This window comes from Tinamus guttatus, unplaced genomic scaffold (assembly GCF_059628265.1).
Source record: "Tinamus guttatus ecotype Peru unplaced genomic scaffold, ASM5962826v1 Tinamus_guttatus_pri_ptg000208l, whole genome shotgun sequence".
In the NCBI taxonomy this organism is placed as follows: domain Eukaryota; kingdom Metazoa; phylum Chordata; class Aves; order Tinamiformes; family Tinamidae; genus Tinamus; species Tinamus guttatus.
Genome location: NW_028288742.1, coordinates 893,342 through 919,632, shown reverse-complemented (window position 1 = coordinate 919,632; position 26,291 = coordinate 893,342). Strand labels below are relative to the sequence as shown.

General features: G+C 39.7%; 1 protein-coding gene across 1 annotated transcript in view; it reads left to right on the top strand.

Moving 5' to 3' along the window:
• The window catches only part of PLD5 (phospholipase D family member 5), a 170,967-nt gene that overhangs the window by 82,861 nt on the left and 61,815 nt on the right, over nucleotides 1–26,291 (top strand). The window contains exons 3-4 of the mRNA XM_088524166.1: nucleotides 16,868–17,036; nucleotides 24,945–25,059. Coding sequence (XP_088380292.1) covers nucleotides 16,868–17,036; nucleotides 24,945–25,059 — 284 coding nt within the window. The remainder of the gene's footprint in view (nucleotides 1–16,867; nucleotides 17,037–24,944; nucleotides 25,060–26,291) is intronic.

The following is a 26,291-nucleotide window of genomic DNA, read 5'->3' as shown; positions in this document are numbered from 1 at the left end:
AATTGGGAGCTGAACTCCAGAAAGTAATCTAGTAATAAATAAAAATATTTTGAAAAAATATTTTGAAAATCTACAGGAAAAATAAAAATCCACCCCAACCAGTCAAGTTCTCCTACTCCTCGTGTCCAGAAGTATTCTTTTTTAGCAGAGTGCCTTGCCTTATCCCTCCACAAACGTGGGATTCTCAATTGAAATGTTCCTCTGAGCAATTCTGGCTTAGGGAAAGCAAATGTCACTGAGCTCATGTCGGTTCTCTGGCAAGGAGGATAGTGTCTGCCTTTTTGGGTGAGAGATGGATAAAGAGCAGAAGAGTGGGGCTCTAGGCCTTTCTTTGCATCTTCCCCTATCAGAAGACTAATTGTCATCACCATATGAGGGATAAGACCAGGACGAGTATGATTGGTATGATTTTTTGTTTGTTTGTTTTTGTTTTATGGCAGCTGTGCATAGAAAGGAATGCAAGGTGCTTAGGGACCTCAGAATGAGCAAAATTGTAAAGAAAGAGCTTGGGGGCATTAATGAGGCTTGCTCCCTGTGGATCTGCCCCCTTGCAGCAGACACTGAACTGTCCTGGAGGGCTTTTTTTTTTTTCTCATTTTTTTCAACAACATATTCTTTGTAATCAACAACCATTTAAGCTTGACGGTTAAAAATGTTCACTTGCAATTTTCATGGCTTACAATTTAAAACATTTGTTTCATCTGCATAGTAATTATTTATCCTTTTTTGTATGCATAAACTCATGAGATATGAAAAATTGCTGGGCTAGAAATAACAAAAGTCAAGCATTAAAAAGATCAAACAGACAGTTAATAGATTTGAAATGAAATACCATAGCATCCCTTATGCATAGGCTTTTTGGAGTTTATTTAAAATGATTAAGCTACAGTTAAATTCTGTTCCAACTGAAAGATTGGGAATTTTGTTATTGACTTTAAGACAATCAGTGCTTAACTTCTGTTTGGCTTCATTGCCATCGTGCCCATCTACCACCTCAGGTGAGGGTCATGTTTGGACTGCTGCTTGTGCATGTTTTCCAATGATCAACTCAAGTGCACCTGGGAATGCAAGAGGAAAACTATCAATCTTGCAAGAAGTCTTTGACAGTGGACAAATAGGAGAGGTAGGGGCTGGTATTTTGTTATTTCCTTTCTCCATCACTAGTAACTTAAACCTTCATAAGGTCTTTTATTTTCTCAAGCTTTATCCCTGTTTCTATTTTTTTAAATTGTAATAATAAGAGCATTTTTTTTTTAGAAGATGCAGCTCATTGGTCAGTTGTGGCATTTATCAGCCATTTATCAGCATCCGCTGGGACCACGGAACAAGGATATACTTGTCCTACTATAGCATGTTTATCAATAGGCAGAGTTTGATTAATGAGAAATAGATCCTAGAAATTCTCTCTTCAGGAAAGACTGTTTGTTTGCTTGTTTTGGAGTGGTATAATGAGCTATAATGGAAGTAACACTTTCTAGGAAAAGACTCCACCACTTCTCATCCCTGAGATTTTTCTGACATTGGGAAAACAGTCTGAAATCCTTCAGATCAATATTCTCTAATATTCTCCCGTTCTGCCATAGTAAACCTCAAGAGGGGTTTTGAAGGATTAAACGAGTCCTGGATAGGAATAGCAAAGTAATACAACTGTGGCATTAGTTTTGTCTGCCCTCACTTGTCTTCACATGCCAGTCTGATAGAGCCAGTATTATGTTAATGTTCAGTAGATGTTAGATATTCCCCCAAAACAAGAGGTCCTTACCCTAAAGAACTTAATCCTTATCTAGAAGGAAAGTTAGATGCAATTACTTATTATTAAACAGCTTTGAATTAAATTTAGCAAGAGATGTCAGAGACAACAAAGGGCTTCTACAAATACATCAGCAGCAAAAGGAAGACTAGGGAAAATGTGGGCCTGCTGCTGAATGAGGTGGATGCCTTGGGAGGAAGGAAACAGAGAAGACAGTTACTAAGAAGGTGATCAGGAGTAATCAGCATGGATTTACCAAGGGGAAGTCATGTTTAACTAACCTGATGGCCTTCTACAATAGGATGACTGGCTGGATGGATGAGGGGAGAGCTGTGGATGTTGTCTACCTTGACTTCGGGAAGGCTTTTGACACCGTCCTGCACCTAGGGAGGAACAACCCCAGGCACCAGTACACATAAGGAGAGGGACTTGGGGAGTTCTGATTGACAACAAGTTAAACATGAGGCAGCAATGTGCCCTTGTAGCTAAGAAGGCCAATGGGATCCTGGCCTGCATCAGGAGGAATGTTGCCAGCAGGTCGAGGGAGGTGATCCTCCTCCTCTACTCAACTCATGGAGCTTCTCGAGAGAGTCCAGTGTAGAACAACTAAGATGATTAAGGGACTGGAGCATCTATCTTATGAGGGAAGACTAAGCGAATGGGGGCTGTTTAGCTCAGAGAAGACTGAGAGGAAATCTGATCAATATTTGTAAGTACCTTGGGGGAGAATGTAGGGTGGATGGGGCCAAACTCTTCTTGGAGGTGGCCAGTGGCAGGACAAGGGGTGATGGGTACAAATTGAAATACAACAAATTCCATCTCCATGTGAGGAAGAACTTATTGACTGTGAGGGTAACAGAGCCCTGGAAGAGGCTGCCCAGAGAGGTTGTAGAGTCTCCTTCTCCGGAGATCTTCAAAACCTCCAGAGGTTTTGAACCAGCAGGGAGTTGGATTAGATGATCTCTAGAGGGCTCTTCCAATCTCAACCATTCTGTTATCTAAAATGCTTACCACAGCAATATGCTGTGGAAAAAAAAAAAAAAAAGAAAAGAAAAAAAAAAGGGGGGGGGGAGGGGGCAAAAGAAGTGATTCTTCCCATGCATTCAACACTCATGAGACCCTGTTTAGGATACTATGCCCACTTTGGGGTTCTGCCATTTTGCAGTGGTATTAGCACCCTGGAACAAATGCCAGGGAAGGTCACCAGAATGAGCAAGGGACTGAAGCATATGAGAGTACAAAAGAATGACTGAATTTGTTCAGCATGGAGAAGGGCAAGGGGATATCTTATGCTGGCTATAACTGCCTTATAGGTGGTTTTAGCAAAGACAGAGCCGGTCTGTTTTGGGGGCTACACAGTGATGAGGTAAGAGTAGCAGATAGAAATTGCAGCACAGGAAATTCCAATTAAATTAAAGGGATTTTTTGTTCTACCGTGAGGATGGTCAAAATGGGAACAGGCACCCAATGGGCCTGTGGGATTTCGATCCTCAGAGATGCTTAAAAGGCAAATGGGCACATAGCTGAGCAACTTGAGGTAACGGAATCCTTTTTGAGCAGGAGGCTAAACTAGATGAACTTCAGGGAACACTTTCAACCTAAATTATTCTATTATGTCTGTTCTTTTGTTTACAGGAATCCAGATTAGAGCTCCTTTCTGCAGTTGTGTTGTTTCTTGTAGTTACTTGAGCTTTCTATGTCTGTTTCTCAGAGGACTGTCTGCTTTCCGTAAGACTCAGTATGATGTAGGTGATTATTTTGGCAATTTCTTTTATCTTTGCCAAGGGTTAATTCTGGGTCTTTCACTGTAATTTCTTTTATTTTTTTTTCCACTAGATACCAATTATGATACAATTTCTTATCAGGCTCAGGGTTAAACCCTCAAAATCGTGCTTTACAGGCCGTCTATATTTTCTTGATCTTTTTGTCCTCTATGCTTCAAGACATATGTCCTATGTTAATTTCTCATGGAGTTCATCATTTCTCAGGTTCTGTAGTTAGTCCATATTGGTTTAGTTGGAAATGCTTTAAAAAAAGGAAAAATCCCCAGAAGCAACTTAGTAATAAAGCTATCTCAACTGTCTGCTGTTCTTCTGGAAAGTGTTGCTTACAGTTTCAGAAAAAAGGTTGTTCAAAGGTTTTCTCAAGTCTGATACGCATCTCAGTGTTCATCTGATATTTAATTGTTTTGTTTTTTCATTTTGCCTATCTTTGACTTGTATTACTTTGTGAACTTCATGTAATACAGCACTCTCACAAGAGTAGGGAATGGCAGAGGGCTTTTTTAGTCAGTGTAAGCCTGTGAATAATGTAACAGCTGACTCTAGAAGCTCTTAGAGATACTTTTTTCCACAGACGTCTTTAGAATTAAATTTGACCAGAAAATATATGATCTGAGGACAGGAAATAAATATAGGTGAGCCAAAAGTGCCCTTTCCTCACACTGAGAATGAGAAAGGGTGCGTTTTTTCTTTTTCCCCAAATTTGTGAGGTTGTAATAGAATGTAAATAAGTCTCTTGATTTCTCATGGGGGTTTACTTTCCATTTTGCTTAGCATTTTGATTTTGCTCACTCCTAGGCAGTATTCTACGTGTAATTTCACTAGAGTTTTCTTTATACTGTTTACTGGAAGCAATTCTTTAGAGAAACGGAAAAAAAAAGAAGATAAAATTGCTTAGAGATCAATACAATACAGCGCATCCAGAAATGCAAGAGAACCATTAATGCCATTTTGAACTCATACAGAATAGGCACAGGCAAAAACAAGAAAGGGGCTCTAAGAATGGTTCATGAAAGACCCCCTTAGGCAATTGGTTGAGCAGAGGGAAAGCTGAGAAGGAATAGATTGTATTCCGTAATATCATGGGAGAGAGGAATTCCAGGCTGGCAAAAGTTTTATTCTGAAAATAAAGGATAGTGCACATTAGACGATAACATGTCTAGCAGGTTTCTGCTTTTAAGAGCAGCAAGATAAAAATATTCCAGTATAAGAGGTGGAGGTAAAAGGCTTTCTCAGTTCTAGTATCTTTTTCTCATTATGATAATTGAAGAATGAAAATAAATAAACTGTTATCTCAGAAGTAGCAAAGACAGGGACTTGATCATCCAGGAAACCCTTTTTGCTTGAGTTAAGAACTTGCATACACTTTTCACCCACTATTTCCGATACACTTTCTGTTCTTGGCTTACTGACAGCTGCTGGAAGGTAGGGTAGCACTGTTTGTAAATCAATGCAACTGTTCTTCCTGCTCATTGAAGGTAATGGTAAGCTGTGGCAAACTTTCAAGGAATTATCATTAGAAATACATTTCAGAATTTAGTGCTGTGCTTGTTATATGGAAGCTGCCCAGATATCCATAAACTGTCTTTAAAAAAAAAAAAAAGGCAAATTAGATTTGCCTCATGCCTCCGATGTAAACAGTTTGATGATGGACAATATAGGCAGCAATACTTGAAAGTCTATTCCTAAATATTGTGTACTCTGTGGAGATTTACACAGACTGCTACTTCCTACGGCCGCAATTCCTAGGAACTTAACTAAAGATGAATCCCACTGTGTCACTATTAGAGGAACAAGGACTTGGAACAGTGAAGAGTTTTCAGTCTAAACAGACAAATCCGTTATGGAGGAGGAACAGGGTAGGACATTCAGGCAGAAGGATGGCTTGCAGATTTCACAGAAATGCCAAGATTTCTGCCACCTAAATAACCTGGAAGAGATTTAATGAGTAGAAGATTAGGCAAAAGGAGCAAAACCAAAGAGGTAATTTAGTATATAAAACAAAAGTGCTAGGGGAATGCTACTTCTAAGGGAGTAGGAGCCAAGAGAATGGAAGAGATCAAAAAGGAGAGTACTACTTAGAGTACAAAATGCTGAAAGAAAAGTTGTTAAGTGTTTACACCAAGCTGTTCTGATGCAGAGACCACCCCAAAACAAACAAACAAAAAACAAACACATAGGAATAATCAGCCTGTTGTCTTGAGAAAGTAAAGTGGGAAAAGATTAGCAATGAGGGTAAGAAAGAGCAAAGTTGTGTTGGTCAGAAGGAAACATTGAGGGAAACCATTTGTTATGCTATTTGAATTTTCTCAGAGCAGATCTGAGCCCTTCTGTTTCAGCTGTGACCCCAAATTTCAGACACACGCAAACATTGATTTGGCATCCTGAGGGGAGAATGTAGGGGAGGACTTTTCTCGGTGGTGGCCAGTGACAGGACAGGGGGTAGTGGGTACAAGTTGAAACACAGGAAGTTCCATCTCCATGTGAGGAAAAACTTCTTTGTTGTGAAGATGACAGAGCCCTGGAACAGGCTGCCCAGATAAGTTGTGGAGTCTCCTTCTCTGGAGATCTTCAAAACCTGCCTTGGATGTGACCCTGTTCCATGTGCTCTAGGTGTCCCTGCTTGAGCGGAGGGGTTGGACCATTCTGTTTCTGTGACATCTGTAGTGCAAAAAGAAAGTCATAAACAGAACACTTTGTGTACAACGCTTGGCCTCTGTGTTCTTTTGCCTTTTCAGATATTAAATTCAGCCCCAGCGTACTTTAAAATGTATGATGATTAGTGTTTAAAGGAACTGTTGCTTTCTTTGATATTCTGTGATTCTATGAAAAGTGCCTTTGTCTATTTGAGAACAATTTCTGCATATTTAAAACAAGAAGTTCATCACTGATACAGGATTTATTTGAATCCTAAGAAATTTCTTTCTGATCAAAATATAGGAGTTATCCAACTAAAACAGGGTGCAAATTAAAGTTCTGATAGCAAGCAAAGAAATAGAAGACTATAGATATACAGTGTGGCGATTTTCCTAGTGGCCCTAAGCCTACAGGCCTAGTTGGAGGCCTGTAGCTAGCGGTGTCCCCCAGGGGTCAGTCCTTGGCTCAGTCCTGTTCAATTTATTCATCAATGACCTGGATGAATGCACAGAGTGCTCCCTCAGCGAGGTTGCTGATGATACCAAACTGGGAGGAGTAGCTGAGGGACCCCAGAGGGACCTGGACAGACTGGACAACTGGGCAGTGAAAAACCTCATGCAATTCAACAAGGCCAAGTGCAAGGTCCTGCACCTGGGGAGAAATAACCCCAGACACCAGTACAGGCTAGGGACCAACCTTCTGGGGAACAGCTCTGCAGAGAAGGACCTGAGTGTCATGGTGGACAACAAGTTGACCATGAGGCAGCAGTGTGCCCTCATGGCCAAGAAGGCCAATGGGATCCTGGGGTGCATTAAGAGGAGCATCTCCAGCAGGTCGAGGGAGGTGATCCTGCCCCTCAGCCCTGGTGAGGTGTGAAAATGTTGCAGTTTGAAAGCCGTAGTGGTGGTGGGGGGGAGAGGAGATATCAAATCAGTATTGGATTCACAAACAGTCTGTGGACTGTAGGTCCGATCGCCTTCCTAGGAGCGAATCGAGTTCCCAAATAGTGTGATCAACTATAAGCTCGACCCTGGCAGTATCGGATTCACAAACAGTCCGTGGAGCGTAGGTCCGATTGCCTTCCTAGGAGCAAATCGAGTTCCCAAATAGCATAATCACCTATAAGCTCGACTCTGGCAGTATCAGATTCACGAACAGTCTGTCAACTGTAGGTCCGATCGCTTCCCCCAAAACAAGTAGCCGAGTTCACAAACAGTATGATTTATTCAAATGCAACATTTACAAAGCAGGTTTTGGATGTCAGTACAGGAAATTCTCTACTAGAGCGTGGGGTTTTAGCTAGCTCTGATGTACGAACGTGCAATCATCACTCACCCCAGAAGATGGGAGAGGGCTCTCGATTCTCCTCAGGCAGCGTCCTGACGCAGGGGGAGGAAAGAGGGATCAGCACATCAACTGATCCAGAATTTATGATGGATTCTTCCCTCTCACTTCTTAGTCTCTTCAGGCAGCGTCCCAGCGCGAGGGGAGGGTAGGGTGATCACCCTGTCGACTGACCCAGGAGTTACGATGGTTTCTTCTCCCCAGGCTTTTCATCCTTAGTTCACCTTTTATACTTTTCTTTACATTCAGGTGGAGCTTGAGTGACTAGAGTCATACTTAATATTGTTATTGATTGGTGAAAAAGTTTCTTGCTTTCATTTAAAGGTACAGTCAACCGAAAATCTAGAGCACATGCTCAGTGAGGGGTGGTCGTACCTCGGAGGCGGGTAACTTTTGGGATGGAGGTATGGTTTTCACATTATAATGAGCATTCCTAGAATGTGTATAGTTTTTTTTTCATTAGGCTTAGAGAATTGAGTAGAGTATGCAATTGGTTGAAGCAATCATGGTTCCACCAAGCTAGCTGCTGACTAAAGCTTTTATTTTTTTATATTTTACTAGCCAAGAATCTAGCCCTTAAAATCTGGCAAGCCTGAGTGGCGCATTGTGTCTAATGCTAGATTTGGCATGCATGCATCATGATGGATGATCATGAAAGCAAATAGGTAGGAACAACAGTACCAATGTGATCTGCAGGTTGATTATGAAAAGATCATGAGAAAGACCTAAGCGATGAGGAGTGAGAATACAAGTTAGTATACAGTTAGCATGCTCAATTGCTTCTGTGGACTAAGAAGTAAAATTGGAAGGAGCCTAAGTGCAAATAAGGGACAAGTAAGGAAGGACACAGCTAAGAGGCAGCTTCTGATTTTAGGCTTCTGCTGCAGTGCTTAAGGCTGGAGTTTGGGAAACACTTGAGGTTGGCAGGTCTATTTATACCTACTGCTGTACCACAACTTCCTGCATCAGCTACATGCTGATGAGCATCAGGGAGCTCGTTTGGGTGAAGGGAACCTGAGTGTTCTGCGTTCTTGTTCACAGTGTAACCATGCAAGTGTGTGTTGTCTTAGGGAAAGAAGCAATGCATGCCTGAATGGTGGTGTTCACTCACTTTGGGAAAAAAACAGCTTATAGTGGTCACTGAGCAGCAGTCAGGAATTGGTCATTCTCTATGAAATTAGAGAAAACTTTAGGCCCAGGATGTGGGCAGCTGAGCTACATGGTACCTATGCTTGTTGCTAACTGTTCTGCTAGCCTAAGATCTTGGCCTGTTAACAATATTTGCAGAATTTAGGCCAGAGGTTGGCAGATCCATAAAATGTCTTGCGCAAGTTGCAAGACACCTCAACAGACTCCAGTTTGTGTTTGCTTTGGAATTCATCTTCGTCTCTTGCATTTATAACGTAAAATGCTGTGGCCCTGTCCTATGTCAGAATGATCAAGATGGTCAGTGTGACTGAGCAGGCACGTACTGACCATACTTGAAGAGTTGAAGCCCAGGACCAGTATGTAACTCCTTGACATGAAGTAGTATCCTTGCTGAAACCTCTGTATTTTATTGTATGCTTCTTCTGTATGCTTTTATTGTAGGCCACAGTTGTATGACTTCATTTACCTAGACACTATCACCTGCTAAACCACTCCTCTTATATCCTAGTAGGTGGTAATTCACACGTCTAGGTACAGGGAAGTTAGGAAATCTGTATTTCCTAACTATGCTCCTTGACAGGCTTTTACCCTCTAAACCTCATATCTGTGTCTGACTACCATTATCTTCCAAAATGATATTCAGACAAGTTTTGAAGAAAATTACAAGATGAAAGATCTTCCTTCAAAATAGACCCTGTATGTCAGCAGAATTCTAGCATAGTTTGATTTCTTGAAATAATAGATGTTAATATGCTTATGGCACAGTCGTCTTAAGTGTATGGCATCATGGTGAAAACATGTATTTGTCAAGGAGACACCAGCAGCATATTTTCAGTTTAAACTTCATACTGGTCTGTTCCATGCAGTGCTCTGAAATGTTCAGATTCAGCTTAGTACGTGGAGCCCCATGCTTCTTGTCTGCAGAAAAATATTTAATATCAGAAATCTGAATCTTCCTTCACTGAAGACCTAACTGAAAGTACCAACTTAAGCCAAACATTCAGTTTCTCAAGATTGTGTTTCTGGAGATCAAAGTCTTCATGAATAAGATTTAAATAGTCTACAAGCAAATATCTGCTAAGAGCTTTTGTAGTGTGCATATATGTATAGGCACACATGCACATTCCCCACTTAATAAATGAGTTTCTTAGTATTAGAGGATTGCTATAGAACTTAAAATATTCACATCTTAATATAGACTCTTTCTTTTGAATACACAAATGTTTGAGTTCACAATCCATTTAAAATTAATCTTCTCTCTTCTCCATTCTAATCACTGTGTTCTGCCAAGAATATTCTTGAGCGGGCATGGGGATGGGGACATGTTTTATTTAAAATTGAAATAAACAGAATAAGTACATGTGATACCTGGCTGGTTTTGTAATTTATCTTGTTAAAAAAAGAGATGTAATTGTAGAGTAAATATTACATTAATATTAAATTTAACTTTCCTTTATGGGCTATAACATTTTAATGTCCAAATACATTGCATACTTTATTTTCTGGAGTCTGATACCAAGTGGAGGTAAGGATGTGGATTTTGCAGAATCTTAGAAATGTATCAGTAAGTTATGCTATACTTCCTCTTTTTTCTGGGACACTTCTCCAAACACAGCAGAGAGAGTTTGCTCTACATGTTTTTGAGATGGTGATTATGTGAGAGCAGAACATTATGCTTCTGTAAAACCCTTACACCCGGAAGATTCCAGAAATGAAACAAGGAGAGAATTGCCTAATGAAGACGACCAATCCGAAGAGAACCCGTGGCGATCCGACCTTAAAAGGAAATACCCGATTTTGTGTAACCGCCTTCCCCTTGCTTGTATAAAAACCCTGCGCGCGACACCAGAGGGGTCCTTGGCGAGATTCCCTGTTTGAGGATGAGCCGGGGACCCCAGCTAGCTGGCAGTAAAGTTGGATCTTGCATCTGTCGGCCTCTCTGCTTTTGTCTCGCTTGCGGGCTGGGGAACCGGACTTAACAATTGCACCCTCTCTAGAAGGATATTTCTTAATTCCTTGCAGAAACAAGAGCTGGAACTGTGGTTCTTTTGAGGAGCCAAGGTAGAAGATGGGCTTGGCCAGCATGACATCTAGTGAGCAGATCTCATGTGAGAAAAATGTGGTAGGAGTGCTGTGATGTAAGAGGAAGTAGAGAGCTTCAAGGCGCATAGTAAAAGCCTCAATTAGAAGAATCGGTCTGGAAAGCTGTAAGACCCTGGAGCATAATAAAGGAGGAGCTGGTACTCTATGAGGAATCATCCTCATGCAGGTCAGAGACTTGTGTACCCGGGACTTCTGAGCTAAGAAAAGAGGCCATGAGTGTTAAGTCCGGTCCCCCAGCCCGCAAGCGAGACAAAAGCAGAGAGGCCGACAGATGCAAGATCCAACTTTACTGCCAGCTAGCTGGGGTCCCCGGCTCATCCTCAAACAGGGAATCTCGCCAAGGACCCCTCTGGTGTCGCGCGCAGGGTTTTTATACAAGCAAGGGGAAGGCGGTTACACAAAATCGGGTATTTCCTTTTAAGGTCAGATCGCCACGGGTTCTCTTCGGATTGGTCGTCTTCATTAGGCAATTCTCTCCTTGTTTGTAAGGGTTTTACAGAAGCATTCTCACATTCCTCTCTTCTCCTTGTTCATTTTTGAGAATTCCTTCTCGGTCATCCAAATCTAGATACTGTTGTCGCATCACCATTAATCGTACAGTACCCACCCGATTCTTTACAAATTCTATTCCATTCTCCAGTATTTATCAATCTGTGAAGGGTAATCCCATGCTGAAATGGTCACACATTCCCAATATGAACAATAATACTGATTGGGGCTATTATAATACCCCTTCCCCAGATTCGAACTAGCATGCTAGCTGGTTCAGACACGGGCTAATAGGAACTAGAGTACATAGATGAGCAGTGAAACTAGGGGATCCCGCTATGACCCTTCCTTTTGCCAGTGGGTCCGAGTTCTGGAAATTCCAAATCACAGGTCCCTCCTCATTGCACGTCACTCTTAATCCCTCTCCTTTATTCACAATAAGCCAAGATTCTTCGTGTGGCAATGAACCACCTGCGCGCAGGAGGCTCAACAGCAGCAGCACTAGCAGCGCGGCGTGCGCCAGCTCCCGGGCGCCCTCCATGCCGCCCCAGCGTAGCTGCCGCTCGCACTGCCCGGCGCGCACACATGCCCGAGCCCCCAAAATGTTAAGTCCGGTTCCCCAGCCCGCAAGCGAGACAAAAGCAGAGAGGCCGATAGATGCAGGATCCAACTTTATTACCAGCTAGTTGGGGTCCCCAGCTCACCCACAAACAGGGAATCTTGCCAAGGACCCCTCTGGTGTCGCACGCAGGGTTTTTATACAAGCAAGGGGAAGGCGGTTACACAAAATCGGGTATTTCCTTTTAAGGTCAGATCGCCACGGGTTCTCTTCGGATTGGTCGTCTTCATTAGGCAATTCTCTCCTTGTTTGTAAGGGTTTTACAGAAGCATTCTCACATGAGAAAGTATCTTTAAGTAGTATCCTGGTTTAGGGGACGAACTTGAGTAGAACTGTCCCTTCTTCAGTCTAACATACAGCAGCCTTATGACAAAGATATCCTTTGCCCATCTTTCATTTGTCTCACACAAATTGTTGGAAAATTTTCGTATCATATTTCTTCCTTGTAATGATGAGTAAACTCAGATGTCATGGAGACATTAAAGTGCATTAAAGCTGGATGTTTGCTTATGTTTAACTAAAGATTGAGACAAACCACAATGAATAATGTTCCTCAGTTAATTGTTTTAATATAGCATGAATATTTAACTTTCAAAAGAACTTGCCTCATATACTTCCATAATCACTTCAGCTGAACTTCTTGACACAGAGCTGTAAATGTTTGCCGATCACCTTAAGTATATTGAAGGAACACACATACAGCATATTTCTATTTTAATGGTCCTGGTCCTTTTTCTACTCTAATTAACCTAGATGCTAAAATAGGACTGACTGTGTTTCCTTCTGAGGAAAAAAAAAATGGTGTGAGGTCAGAAATGAACATTCTTGCTCTCTGACAAAAGGACTGTCAAAGATGAAGGAGAATGCTTTGACTGGGACAGAATTTCCTTGGAAATACTAAATGCAAGTCATGTAGTTGAGCTCAGAAAAGTTTTATTATTGAGGTCAAGGTCTATTCTTTGCTAGAAATTAAATATCATTATACTGCTCACCATATTTCTGTTCGCTTAGAGGAGCTTGAATCTCAGTTGTGACCCCAGTCCACCTCTATAACTTCGCAAAAATCATTTACCTTTCTTTTAGGTTTCTCCATCTGTGTGAGGTAGGGTTGAGAATATTCAGCTATACAGTAGCCTGTACTGGCATTAATCAGATGAAATACATAAAGCATCAGGAAGTCTCGAAAGGGGAAGACATCTCTTCAATAAGTGTTAGATTATCTGCTAATGATTTTGAGCATGGGAAAAGTCAGTTTTAACCATCACGTTACATTTGTTAAGTTTTGCTTTGTTGATATGCCATTATGGGAGAATAGGTTATACAACCGTTTCTGATCTTCCTTGAGGTCTGTGAATGACCTTCTCTCCTGGAGGCTTTTGTTATACCAGTTTTTAAAAAAGTACTCTGTGGGTCATATTGGAACAAAAATGAGAGCAAAGTTTAGCTTTTGTTGATGAAACTTTGGCCTTTGCAGACTCTTGCAAGCCTAAACTTTTGCACAGAAAAGTTTGATAAAACTCTCCTTAACTTGCGCTGGGTGTTTGCTGTTGTGCCTGAAGAAGAGGGAACATTATGAAGGCAAAATCACTTAACTCTAACCACCAAGTTTCTAAACTTTTTTATTTTTTGAGCTTGACTGAGTTTTTGAGTGGGCAAAGTAGGTTCATTGTTAAAGAGGAGTGTGAGAACTCTGAAGACAACAACAACAACAACAAAGACTAGGAATTATACCTCCTCTGAAGAGCAGTTTCACTAACTGGGAATGCATTCAGTAGTCAAACCAAATTATAAAATGGCAAGAGCTGCACAGTTAAATCTGTAGTTTAGTTATAACCCTGTGGCTTGCTGTGTGGTACACAGAGTGAACAGTGGGCACTGATCTTCCTCCAGGTGAGGAGCAATTTGGACCCAACAAAGACAGAAGGTCTCTCTTCCTTCCCAAGAGGCACCTTGTTCCTGGCCAAGGTGCTTGTAATAGGGGGAGGAGTTTCACAACACCTAACAAATATTCACTGCTGCTCTCATTGAGTAGGTAAGTGTTTTTAACCTGTGCCATAAGAGGAAAAATAATTTTTGTGTGCATTTTGATGGTATTGGTACTGCCTAGCATGTCTGTAGAGCACCAAGTTGTGTGTGCAGCTCTTTCAGAATTGCACTTTAAAGCCTAAAATTATAGATCGGAAGAGAGCACAGACCTGGAAGGCAGGTTACTGCAGGAGTCCGTCTAGATGGTGTTCTGTGGATGGAGATGGCCGAATTCTGCCTTCCCCTCTGTGTTATCAGCATTATCAGTGTTCTCAGAGAGTTGTGTGGCTGCCATTTGGGTAGTGCTCTACTTGAACCTGAGCCCGGTGCTGTAGTGCAAGCAGCCCAGGTGGCTTCCAGGTCAGCACTGTCTTGCTTCCAGCTATCTCTGAAGGCTGGCTGTACAGTGAGCCTGTGTACACAGACTGGGTATATAGTCTTCACATTCTCTCCCTCTTCTGAGACTAAATAACTCTGTCATGCCTCAGAAGTAAGCAGGTATATTATTGTTTGACTAGATCTGGGTCCTAATCTCAAAAATAGCATATTTGGCTTCTCAGACTTGGAGATTTTGCAGCTCTTCAAAGCCAGAGCAACCTACTCTAGGTGACCCCACTTGGACTAGATGATCTTCAGAGGTGCCCTTCCAGCTCATCTTCTTGGCAAATTTCAGCCTGACAAAGATGGAGAGAGGAAGAGTGTAAGTAAAGTGGGTCCTTTCCAGGGAGCCAGTAATTCAGTACAGCCCATATGAAACACCTCTACAAGACACTGGAAATGACCCTGAGGGATTCAATCCTCTCAGGTAATTTCTTACACTCTCATACATTTGTTCACATGCATTCCACCAGAAGAGTATGTATGTGAGGCAATACCCTAATGTTGAGTTTCCATTACATCTTTATTTAAGGGAATGATGTACACTTTTAGATTATTACTGTATCAGAACCATATTTGCTGGATTATTTTTGGAGTAAGAGTGTGACAGAAAGACGGTTTCTGGAGAATATTCAACATAACCTTTTTGTATTGACTGTGGATTCCTTGGGCATCAGAAAGAGGCTCAGAAAGACCTGGATTCGTTTCTCATCTTTGCCACCTTTTTACCTTGTTCTAGTGATTAGTTTGTTTTGTTATTCTTCTGTGCTTTGGTTTGCGCTTGTAGAGACTACCTATTTTGCTGTGCCTCAGTCTCTTATTCTGAATAGAGTAGGTGGCCCTTCTTATAATATTCGGAACATGAAAATTACTATTGATTAGCAATGTTAATTATTCACAGAGAAACAGATTAGACTTTCAAGAGATCTGAATAAAGTTTTATTGTGTTCTGTATTTGTATTAGATGTTGTAGAAATAAGTCTAAAACCTTGAGAGTTAGAGTAAGTAGGTTTACTTTTAAAAGTATGGCAGTCAGTGGAATTATAATAGCATTTACTTTTTAGATCACTAGTTGCTTATGAAAAGGTTATAAACAAGGTAATTAAAATGTTTTAGAATAAAATGTACTTGAAGACATAAAACCATTTTTTTAAAAAACATTTAAAATATTTTACAATTTATTTACTAATGTTACATTAATGTACTAATGTCCTGTTGGACAGAAGTAGGTAAGTTTAATGCTAGGTGGTAAACTAGCAGGTCCCAGTTATGCTGTGAAGAATCTAGTCAGCAGTTGTAGCATAACAATATCAATGTCATATTACCGTTTTTAGGAAATCAATTTTTCAAATAAGTTCTATGATGAAAGACAGAGCTATGCCTGTTTTTTGGGCCAGGCAGGAAAGAATGTGATATTTACCACAGATTCCCTCTAGGTTTTTCTTCAGAATTAATGAGTGAAAAACTTTTATTGGGTTAACTTTAAAAACTTGCACAATTATATTAATAAGCACAGAAACAGGATGGAAATATTTGATGTACTTGGATATGATGAAAGCAAGAATTGTCTGAATCCCTAGATACAGCTGTGTGTGTGTTTTTGTTGTTGTTTTTCCCCTAAATCCAATTTGTATGATTCACAGTAATTGGGAGCTTAAATTTGGGCTCTAACTTGTACAAGTTATATTTTTGATGAAATGTTCATCTGTTTACCTAAACACAGAATTGATAGACTTCTTTGACTTGAGATTTTCTTTAAGCTTCTCTAGTGAGTGTAGAGAGGAGTTTTAGCTCATGCAACTTACAGCAGTGAAGCAGTGAGGCAGAATGCTGAACAAACCACATTTTCCCTGAAATAGAGGGGCACATTTTGAACTGTCAGTTTGCTGTCACAATTATTTACCATCCTGGAGGCATGTGAATGTATGTTATTTGGATGTGTTTTGAATAATATAGAAAATGAGATTAAGGAACCTTTCAGAATGAGCAGAACTCAAAAAGAAAAGAAATCCTCCTCCTTATTGCTGGATCCCACTCTGAGCTTTATGCAGGTAAACAGGAGCAGAGAAATTAGGTACCTTGGAGCACGTGGTAACAGAGAATTGATTACATGTAGAGACTGCAGCATAATGAAACAGCAGAAAAGTCTTAAGAAAGTAGCAGGACTATGTGTTCTGTCACACTGTGTATGGGGCTGCTTGTGGGACAAAAGAGAGGGAAAAATCAAGGACAAAGGTGGCAAAAAGAAGAGACTGTTTCATTTCTTTCCCATCCTCACCTTAAGGACCGACCCCCGAGTTACTATGTTATAAGAAGTAAGCTTTTATGTTTTCAGCTAATGTGGAAGAGCTCCAAAATTTTCATTTGTTTTGCTGCATGCACAGTGGTTCCTTTCCGCCTTTTATTGTTTTTGGAAGTGCAAAGCATGGCAACTTCAGAGTGAGCTGCAGGACAACCAAATGCCGAGAGCCCCTGGGAGCAGATTGTGAAACACAGGCCCCAAAGATAACACTCTCTACCATTTGGGACTTTTTTTTTCCTGACAAGAAGTGTTGTTGTTAAGTGGTTATTTTTTTTCCTTATTATTCTCAGGGTTGCTCTTGTGGAAAATATTCCTGAAGGGATCAACTATTCAGACAGTGCACCATCCCATTTGTCTCTTTTCCAAGGCTGGATGAATTTGCTTAATATGGCTGAAAAGTCTGTTGACATAGTGTCTTCCCAGTGGGACCTCAATCACAGTCATCCATCAGCATGCCAGGTATGTTTTAGCTTAAGAAAAGGGGGGGAGTTTAACAATGTTTTGTTTGTTTTATTTTTCCGTTATTAGTTCTATAGAGCTATAGTCCTTTTCCATAGCAGACCTGTTTATTTGGGTAGTCTAAAAACATTATCTTGTAAGGTTTTTCCTGCTAAGTCATGGCATGCTGGACTAGGGAATACATCAAACACATATGTCCATATCACTTTCATGTTAACAAAGAATGTATTGTGTAATCCTAAGAAGCTTGCAAAATTATTTCTGTATTGGCATATCCATAATTGGAAATAACACTAAATCTAAATACTTATTTTCTGGTTTGTGCAAGCAGTCAAATAAAAGAGCAATCATGTGGATTAATCCTGTACTCAAATAGAAGGGTAGAATTACTCTTAGAAAGAGCAGTGTAATGCCAGATGGTTTCCCGTACCTTTTGAAAATGAACCTTGGGGAGGCTCAAGACTTCTTCAGTTAAAGGCAGTAGGAAAAAAAAAAGAAAATTTGCAAATGAGATAGGCATTTTTTGCATAATGCTGTGGCAGCTAATGCTTTGTTCTTAGAAGCAGTCCTGTTAGAAATGTGGTAGGGGCAAGTTTACGCTTAGAACCACGCTGTCAGACTAAGGTATTGCAGAACAGACAAGCTGAGAGTCTCTTCCTTTCCACAACATTAGGTTTTGGCCAGAAGAAAGGCAGCTTAGCCAACATGAAATGGGTTAAAACAATGGCTAGGCAATAAAGGAATCTGCTATACTATACCACAAACTTTCTAGTTTCCTCTCTCTGTCTGTTGATGCTCTGCAGTAAAAATGCCTTTTGCTCTATGATAGACAATGCCTGGTACTCCGAGCAACCAAAGATGGCCTGTATTTTCAGTCATTAATGGAATTCTACTTTTTCCAAAAGAGGCTGTAGCCTAGTTAAAGGGCGTACATTCCCTTTTCTTCGGAACAAGTTGCCGCCTTAGAATATCCATTTAAATGAATGAAAACCTGAAGTGAGCAGCCAAATGGAAAATGTAGTGCAAACCTTTCAGAATGCTTATCAATATTGGAATATACTTTGTGAATTTTTTTGAGCATCAAAATATTGAGATTTTTCACAATGTAATTATGTAGCTAAGCTTTATTTAAATTCATTGCCTAAGAAATTTAAAATCCATGTACTGTCATTCAAGCAGATGAATCCAAAGAGATAGTGTCTTAGATGTTCCCAGGATGTGCATGAGTTAGTATGCGCATGAATCTTTTAAAAAAGTTTTCATCAGAAAAAAATTTAACATGTCATTTGCTTCAAAACCAGCAGAGCCTAACAAATCCCAAACAGAGAACAAAAATAGCAAACTGGAAATTGGGATTTCAGTAGTTAAGCATCAAAGCTATTCACTGTACCACATTCTCATGCAAAGTAAAGCTATAAGGCATTTCTAAATGAATGTCAGAACAGGAAAAGGAAGAAGAAAAACATAAGAAGAGGATTTGCCTCTTTGTCTTCAAAAGTGAAGTTTAAGACGTAAAAATGAAATGTATTTTTCATAATACAATTTCTGTCTGTCTGTTATCAATTTCTGTCTGTCGGTGGTTTTACGAAAGTAATGGCTTTTATTGAGGGTCATTAGTGTGCTAGTTTTTTCTCAATTATACAACAGTGTGGTCTGAGCAGCTGATACATCTTTTTATCAGGCTTGTCTATTTATCCTAAAAAAGCTATGCTGTTAATTGGCCAGTTGACTCACCAAAGAAACTGTCAAAAATGCTACATTTCTTAGAAATCTCTGCCCCGGAGGATGTGTGCGTAGCTTAGCGTATGAAAAAGAGAGGAAGAAAAGGGGCGTAGATGCATTGGTTTTCTCCATTTCCATCTCTGGAAATCAAACTTCTTTGTAAAATGAAAGATGAATGCCTACAAATAGGAAAAGTATTAGGAAGGGTAATGGGGAGAGATGCAAAAATTTAGGTATTGTGATACATAATGAGTAAATTTTATTTGCTCCTCTGTTAGAGACAGAGGAGATTTGGGGGGGGTTTTTTGTTTGTTTTTTTGGGGGGTTTTGTTATATGGATACTCTTGTATAATTAGCAGTGTGTGTTTTGTGAATAGTGAAGGCACACCGCAAACCAAACTTCTTGACAAGAGCACTTTAACAGATGTGCATTTTGAAAGGGAATAGATGAATAGGTGAAACTGCTTTTTTCTTAATTTACTTGGTTTAATTACATTTTGTGTGAGCGTGTGTGTGTATATACACAGACATTTATACATATGCGTACCATACCTATTTATGTAAGACATGATATTACAGATATATAAGTATACAGAACTCTTTTCCCTATGTGTGTATAAACTTCTGGAAGTTGCTGCTGGATTTTTCTTTATTTTCATTGTGGCAAGATTATCTCATCTTCTTGACAGGTGCCTCTTCATGTGTTGTTGTTATTGTCCTAAATAAACAGTAATTTCTGACTGAGCTATCCCAGTCACAGTTGCTCTGCCCAGGTGTCTGAGTTCATGGGACTTGCTGGATTGGAGCCTTCAAATGCAGGCGCACGATGCTGCCGTCTTTCATACTGGCACAGTCTGCATGCCTTCCCCAGCTTCGGAGGTCAAATGAACGTGTCTGTGTGTGGTGAAATACTGAACAGGTTTCTGCACACATGCTTTTCTCACTGAAAAGAAGCACACATTTCGGCACCTTTGTGTTGTCAACTATATGCATTTTTCAAGATCTCAAAGGAGATGTCTTTGGATCATAAGGCAGGTTTGGAGATGCGTTCAGAGTGCGAGTGTGTGACTCCATTTGTGGCAGTCTAATACTTAGAGATATCAGAGGATAATAGAAAGTAAAATTTTGAAGATAGCTTATCTTCCCAATGGAAGGAAGGGTAAGATGAACCCAAGATAACACCATTTTCGAGATTTTTCACAATTGATTTCCTCTAGCTCATCTCATTCTACTCCCTGAATTAGTTGGGGAGAATATTGATCCTATGTTTGCCAGTCAAGATGTATGATGATTTGGTGACACCTGGGATAACTTAAAACCTGTATTCACAAGCAACTGTTGTCCTCATTCTTTAATGCTACGGTTAGAAACTTTTAAGAATGATGTTTATATAATTCCAACAAGATGGTCCTCACAAATTTAATTTTAAGTAATAAGGATTAATCCCATTGTAGTTTACTGACACTGCAGTAGGTATGGCACAGTTCTCCCTGCATGGGTATTTGGATGACCATAAGATAGATAGTCAGAGGGTGGATCTGGCTGCACTTTTTTGCAATGATCACACAAAAAGTAGTGGTTCTGACTTTGACTCTCTCTGTTTACCTATTGGGCAGCTCCCAAATGACTTGATGGAGGAAGTCTCCTCCCTCTCCACCTGAAATGAGTCAAGTCCAGTCTTGTAATGCAGTTTCTGAAGGTGAGAGTTGTGTGTTGCTTTCAGATGTGTGTCACTGAAGGTCCTTAGTTGGCTGGTTTATGTACCCTTCTTTGAAAATTATTTTAATATGTAAATAAGTACAAGGAAGATAAGAAGGTCTAACAACCTAATAGTGAGCAGCAGAAATCAGCTACAAATATGTTAGTTTATATTCTTTTCTGTAAGCTCCTCCTTACACAACCAGCTCTCTCCAAATGAAGGCATTCCCCAGAGGCAGCTGGTAGAAAACAAGATGTAGAAAAAAAAAATGCCTGTAGAAGCCATTTTTTGAACTCTGAGATTCCAAAAATTGACATTCGCTCCCTTTTCATTAGATAAGTTAGCTAGAAGTATGTGAGGAGAGCATTTGAGTTTCTCTGTTCTGCATTAAATGGCAAAGCTAAATTTAGGATTCAGTGATTTATTTGCTATTTGCTTCTGGCTGTATTCTGTGATTTTAGTGATATTTTAAAGATGCTCCTAAAGACTTGACCATAGGGCAACTTTAGAAAATATTGGTAGAATTATATAGAATAAATTTAGAAGAAAACTCTAGAAGTAAGCTTTTTCTTTCCACAGAAACAAAACTGCTAAACATTGAATAAACCTTAGGAACCCAAGTTACCCAGAGGCACAATAGTCAATATTAGATGACTGCTTCAGTAAATAGAACATTTTTGTGTTCGTGTTGCCCCTATTTTATTTTTACTGAGCAGCGCATCCTGCTAAGAGAAATCACTCAGACCTAGAGTTATTCTGCCCAGTGGGTGTTAAAATTGTTTTCGGAGACAGTTTCAGGCCTTTTTTGTAATAATAACTTATATTTATTTATTTATTTTAAAGCACCAGTTTGCTGCGGTGTGTACAGTTGAGACTGATGTTTCAGATGTATGGTAATTTAAAGAGAAAGCTTCTAGCTGAATGTCAACTCACTCCTTTTGCATATCTGCTTTACATCCTGCTTTATTGTGTTCAGTAGGTGTTTTTTTTCGGAAACACTCCTGCTAATGTGCAGGGGAGTACTTTATCGGGGTAGGCAGATTTATAGTTGGTTAAAATGCAGGTGCTGTACGCGTGCAGGCTGAGCACGTGTTGCTGATCCGGAACGCCGTCACGTAGCGCCGCGGCGGTTGGGCAGCGCCTCGCAAAGGCCGCGTGCTCTGGATGACAGCACGAGGCTGCCAACTCGGCAGGCGCGTTTCAAACACACTGACAGCAGGGACAAAACTCTTCAGACATTCTCCCAGGTGCTTTTTTTTTTTTTCCTCTTTCCATAGAACAAACCGGTAAAATAAAAGTAAACATGTCAGAAAGTATAGAAACTTAACCTCAGATTAATATTAATGGACAAAAAGACAGCAATGAGGGAAGAAACAACGGGGAAGAAACAATGAGGGAAGAATACCTAATACCTTCCTTTACTACTGTGCATACAGATTTTTTTTAAAGCAAAATTTATGTATTTTTATAGTCGCTGGAAAGAGGGAATTCTTTATAATTCTGGTACTGGGTGGTGTTTTTTCTATACCTTTCTAAATACATCTTCACAGTGACTGCATTTCTGCTCTTAAGCAGCTTGTGCTGGTTATAGAATCACTACTTTTGTGTGCTTTAAATGTTTTATGAATTTGAGGTTTCACCATGTAGGAACACAGGTAGCATATTTAGGCAAAAAAAAAAAAAAAAAAAAAACTATAGTAAGCGCATTGTTTCTGATGTGCCCAATAGGAAAAGAGATGTATTATCAGAAATGTTCTTTTTATATGAGCGAGAGGCACCCCTCCAAATGGTCTATAAGATGGGCCATTGAGTTGACAGTATGGGCTGTAAGAGTGGCCCTGGTGGCCCATCAACAGTGCTGTGTTAGACACAAGATTAGGTAGAACTCCACATATCTTGTTTTTTTTTTTTTTTTTTTTGCTATGTAAGACAATTTTGACAAACTAGAATCAGTACAGAAAGTCCAAGCTTGTTTAGGAAGAGATGCTAATAGAATTAGCCTACCAAAGATTTTGTAAATCGTACATAAATATGTTCTTGTGTAGGCAGGAGTAGCAATAATGTCCATAAATAATTACTTTGGAGAAGATTGCAAAGAGTCATCCCACGAAACAGTTTATCACCTTTGCATATTTGCTTTCTAAGCATTTCTCTAATAGACTAGTTAGCGCATTAGGGTTTAATTCATATTGATTATTCAAATAATTTCCCATCAAAGCCATTCATACTTTTTCCATGTTTATTCTTATATGCTGCAGCTTTCTATTATGTTTCTACACAAAACCAGGTTTGACAAATAACTTAAGTTTTTCTTTCTGCTTAGTAAATTAAATTGACATGTAGAACCTGAGTTGCAGTTCCTACATGGATTACTGTATGCCAATTTAGTCCCTAATTAGCCCCTAATTTTCCCTGATTTCATTTCCACAAAGATGAAACTAATGCAGCTCAACAGCTGCTGGCCTCTTCAGTAGAACCCTGGGTGAGCAGTTGCCTACAATCTAGCACCCGGGGAGCCTGTTGTCAGCTTGGAGGAGAAACAGGACTGCTGAGGGCTGGCTGAGGGCTGGGTTGGACGTGCAGGGGGCCAGCCTGGTGACTATGGATCCTCTGCTCAGCTAGAGTCTAGCACTCCTTTCGGGGGCACCCAAAAGAGTCCTTCTGGATTGAGATGGAGCTGCTACATAATCCTGTATGCAGTGTCTGCTCTTTCCATCCCTTGTAGTTTGTTGTAACAAAAAAAGTGAAAATTAACATTTTTTTTCGGCTGTCTGTTTGAACACAAGAGAAATGCGCTCTTCTTGACTTGCCACATGCCTGAAGGAGGACGTGGGCCATGAGGGTTAATCAGTGGCTAGATGAGTTGACTTCTGCATGGATACAAGACACAGAAGGCATCCCCCTTATTGTCTCTTGCTTTTGCTGTGGCAGCAGTATGCTGGCTATGAGATCTCTGTGCATCCCGGAAAGAGCTGTGAGTTTGAGCCAGCAAGCAGTCATACATATCAAAAGTAAAACATAAACAATAATTCTGTGTTTCCATTGAAGTCTCCAGCTGCTCTGTAATTCCAGGAAATCTGGTTTGTGAAAGGCCAGGCATTTTTTATTTTGCCAGGTACACTTGAATATTGGACTCGAGACTCTGGAATAGTGAGTCTTAAGAAATGGGTTTCTCCTGCCTCTGGGGGAAGAGCTACTTTCGGAGGGGATTGTCAGAGCAGCCAGAGGTGAACACAGGGCCTGGGGTGCCTGTCCCCAGGGGTTGCGCCCGGCGTTGTGTTAGTCAGTGCTGCATAAGTACTTTGAATTAGAACCATATTTAAGCTCCCCAAAGAAACACTGAAAGCAGTTTAGGTGTGCATTGGAGTAAAGCTCCATGATTTCACAGCACCGAAAGAGCCTTTCAAGGTTTTTTTTTGCAGCAGCAGTTTGTACAGGAAACTGCCTACCATGGTTCCATGGGAAATTTTATTTTTTACCTGCTTACGTTTTTAAGTTCATGTATCTATTGCATTTTTGATTTGCTGTCAGCTTTACGTGATAGGTTTTGCCTTTAAGTCCCAAGTGTGGTGTCTATAAAGGGCAGAGCCTTCGTCAGCTGATTAAAGCCAGAGGTTTTGTGTATTCTAGCACCAGTTGTAACTGGTATCTGCTGTAGTATAAAGAACAGCAGTAGGGGAAACAGTCTCCAACTCTGCAGTTGAAGAAAAGCTGTTTTATACTTGACATATGTATTTAAATACCTCTAATTGAACATTTTATTTGACTTCAACTACTACGCCACGTCTAAAGAGTCAAAATCTACTATGCGATCAGAGGTCCTACTCCTTTCCTTTATTTCATGGACTTGGAGAAATAAGACCAAATTTTAAATCTTGTTCAAATGAAACAAATACCTTAATTGATTTGTGATTTAACATGCCTCTTGTCTGGCATAAGAGTCCGTATCATGTTGTGTGTTAGCATTAGGGCTTAAATCATAAAGTTATAATGGTATAGAAATGACATGACATACATGTAGATTATTATTTTTCTTCCTGGTGTAATTTTCTATTGGATGGCACCAGAATGATGTGAAAAAAAAAAAGAAATTACAAAATAAGTGCAACAAAGTCTTTTTCCTTACACTTTTTGTCCAAATTAAAAAAAAAAAAACACAAAGCAAAAACAGAAAAGCAAACATTTATTTAGAAGAAAGATAGTGCAGAAATACGTTTATGTAGCATCTGGCACCGAGAATGAAGGGTGAAGCAGTGCCAGATGTCATGAATGGTATTGTCCAGCCTGGGAAAGTTTGGCTTTTCTTTCTCCAGGAAATATTATTTGTGTTGCTAACATCTAAGGTAGATTCCATCACATTTAGAAACTTACTTACTTAGCTGTTGCAATGTATTTGTCTGTTTTAACATGATATTTTAGTTTGTTGATGTGCTACTTGAACAGTTCTGTATCTCACAAATTCTGCTTTCCTTTAATGTTCTTCCCAGGGCCAACGTCTTTTTGAAAAATTGCTAGAACTGGCATCCCGAAATATTGAGATAAAATTAGTGAGTGATAAACTGCCCATGGAATCAAAGGTATTAAACGACTTGAAAACAAAGGGTAAGACCAAGGTCTTTACATTGTTATGCCATTGATGCTATATTACCTTCCTGTTGCTTAAAATTCAGTCAGGTGATGTGAAAACCACAAACTATTGTTTTAAAAACACACATATTGGCTTAGTAGTGCAGCATATAATTCTTCAGATTTCTTTGGCTCAGAATTTCTAAACCAACTGAAACTCTGTCATTGTAGTTAGAGCAAATGCTGGCAGCTTAGAATTGGTAAAAGGGTGGTGCAGTGATTTGATGTTTAAACACATTGAAACTTTGCTAATGGTAGATAATACAACTAAGAGACTGCTCTTATGCTGTGTAACAAGACAGTTTCCTAGTCTGAGGAATTCCAAAATAAAATAAAGCAACGTATCAATGGTATTCAAGGGAAAGCACTAGAAAAACTGCATAAGTTTTCAGTGCTACGTGTATTTCTCCAGGTTCCTTCCACTGTCTGTGCTTTCAAAGGTTAAAATCCATAAGCAGAGAGGTTACACTTAGACTCTACATGACTAAACAGACTTTACATAAAGATGTTTCACATCAACAACAAAGAGAATTCAAGAACTGTTAAAAGAATCTCTTACAAGTTTTATTAATCTTTTATTGATTAATAATAATACATTTTATTGAATAATATTAATATGCTTTCTGTATAATAAAAGTATGATCTTTAGGGTAGGATGTATATTTAAATGGAAAAAAGAACCTGCAGAATTTAGTGGCATTCATGTCTAACATGCATTAATCTAGTATATAACTCACAACTTGAACTCAAAAAAATTAATCAAAGCAGTTGTTTTAGCAAGTAGCATGCAGCAATATCCTAATATGGCATGTTTGTACATGGTAATGAATAAGCAATACCTTTTTCTGACAAAAGAAAAATGTTTAATTAAGTTCCTTGTACTCTGTTGACTAGGTAAATAAAAAAAAAGTTATTGATGGAGTTCCTAGTCCCTTAAATAAATCATCTTTTCCTCAAGGCTGACATGTTATTACAATGAAGTACCTGCTGATGCTGCCTATTCCAGGACTTTCATTATTTATATTACCTATCCAAAAGTCGTATCGCTTCTTTGGTAAGCAGTGACATTGTAGCTTTGTAAAACATCTATAAAATAAAGAGTTATCTTCTGATGAACTGAAAAATAAATGTATATTTTATTATCAAAATCAATGAAGCCATCTTTGTGAGAGTGGTTTCTTTTCCAAGTTCACAGAATTGCGATTCTA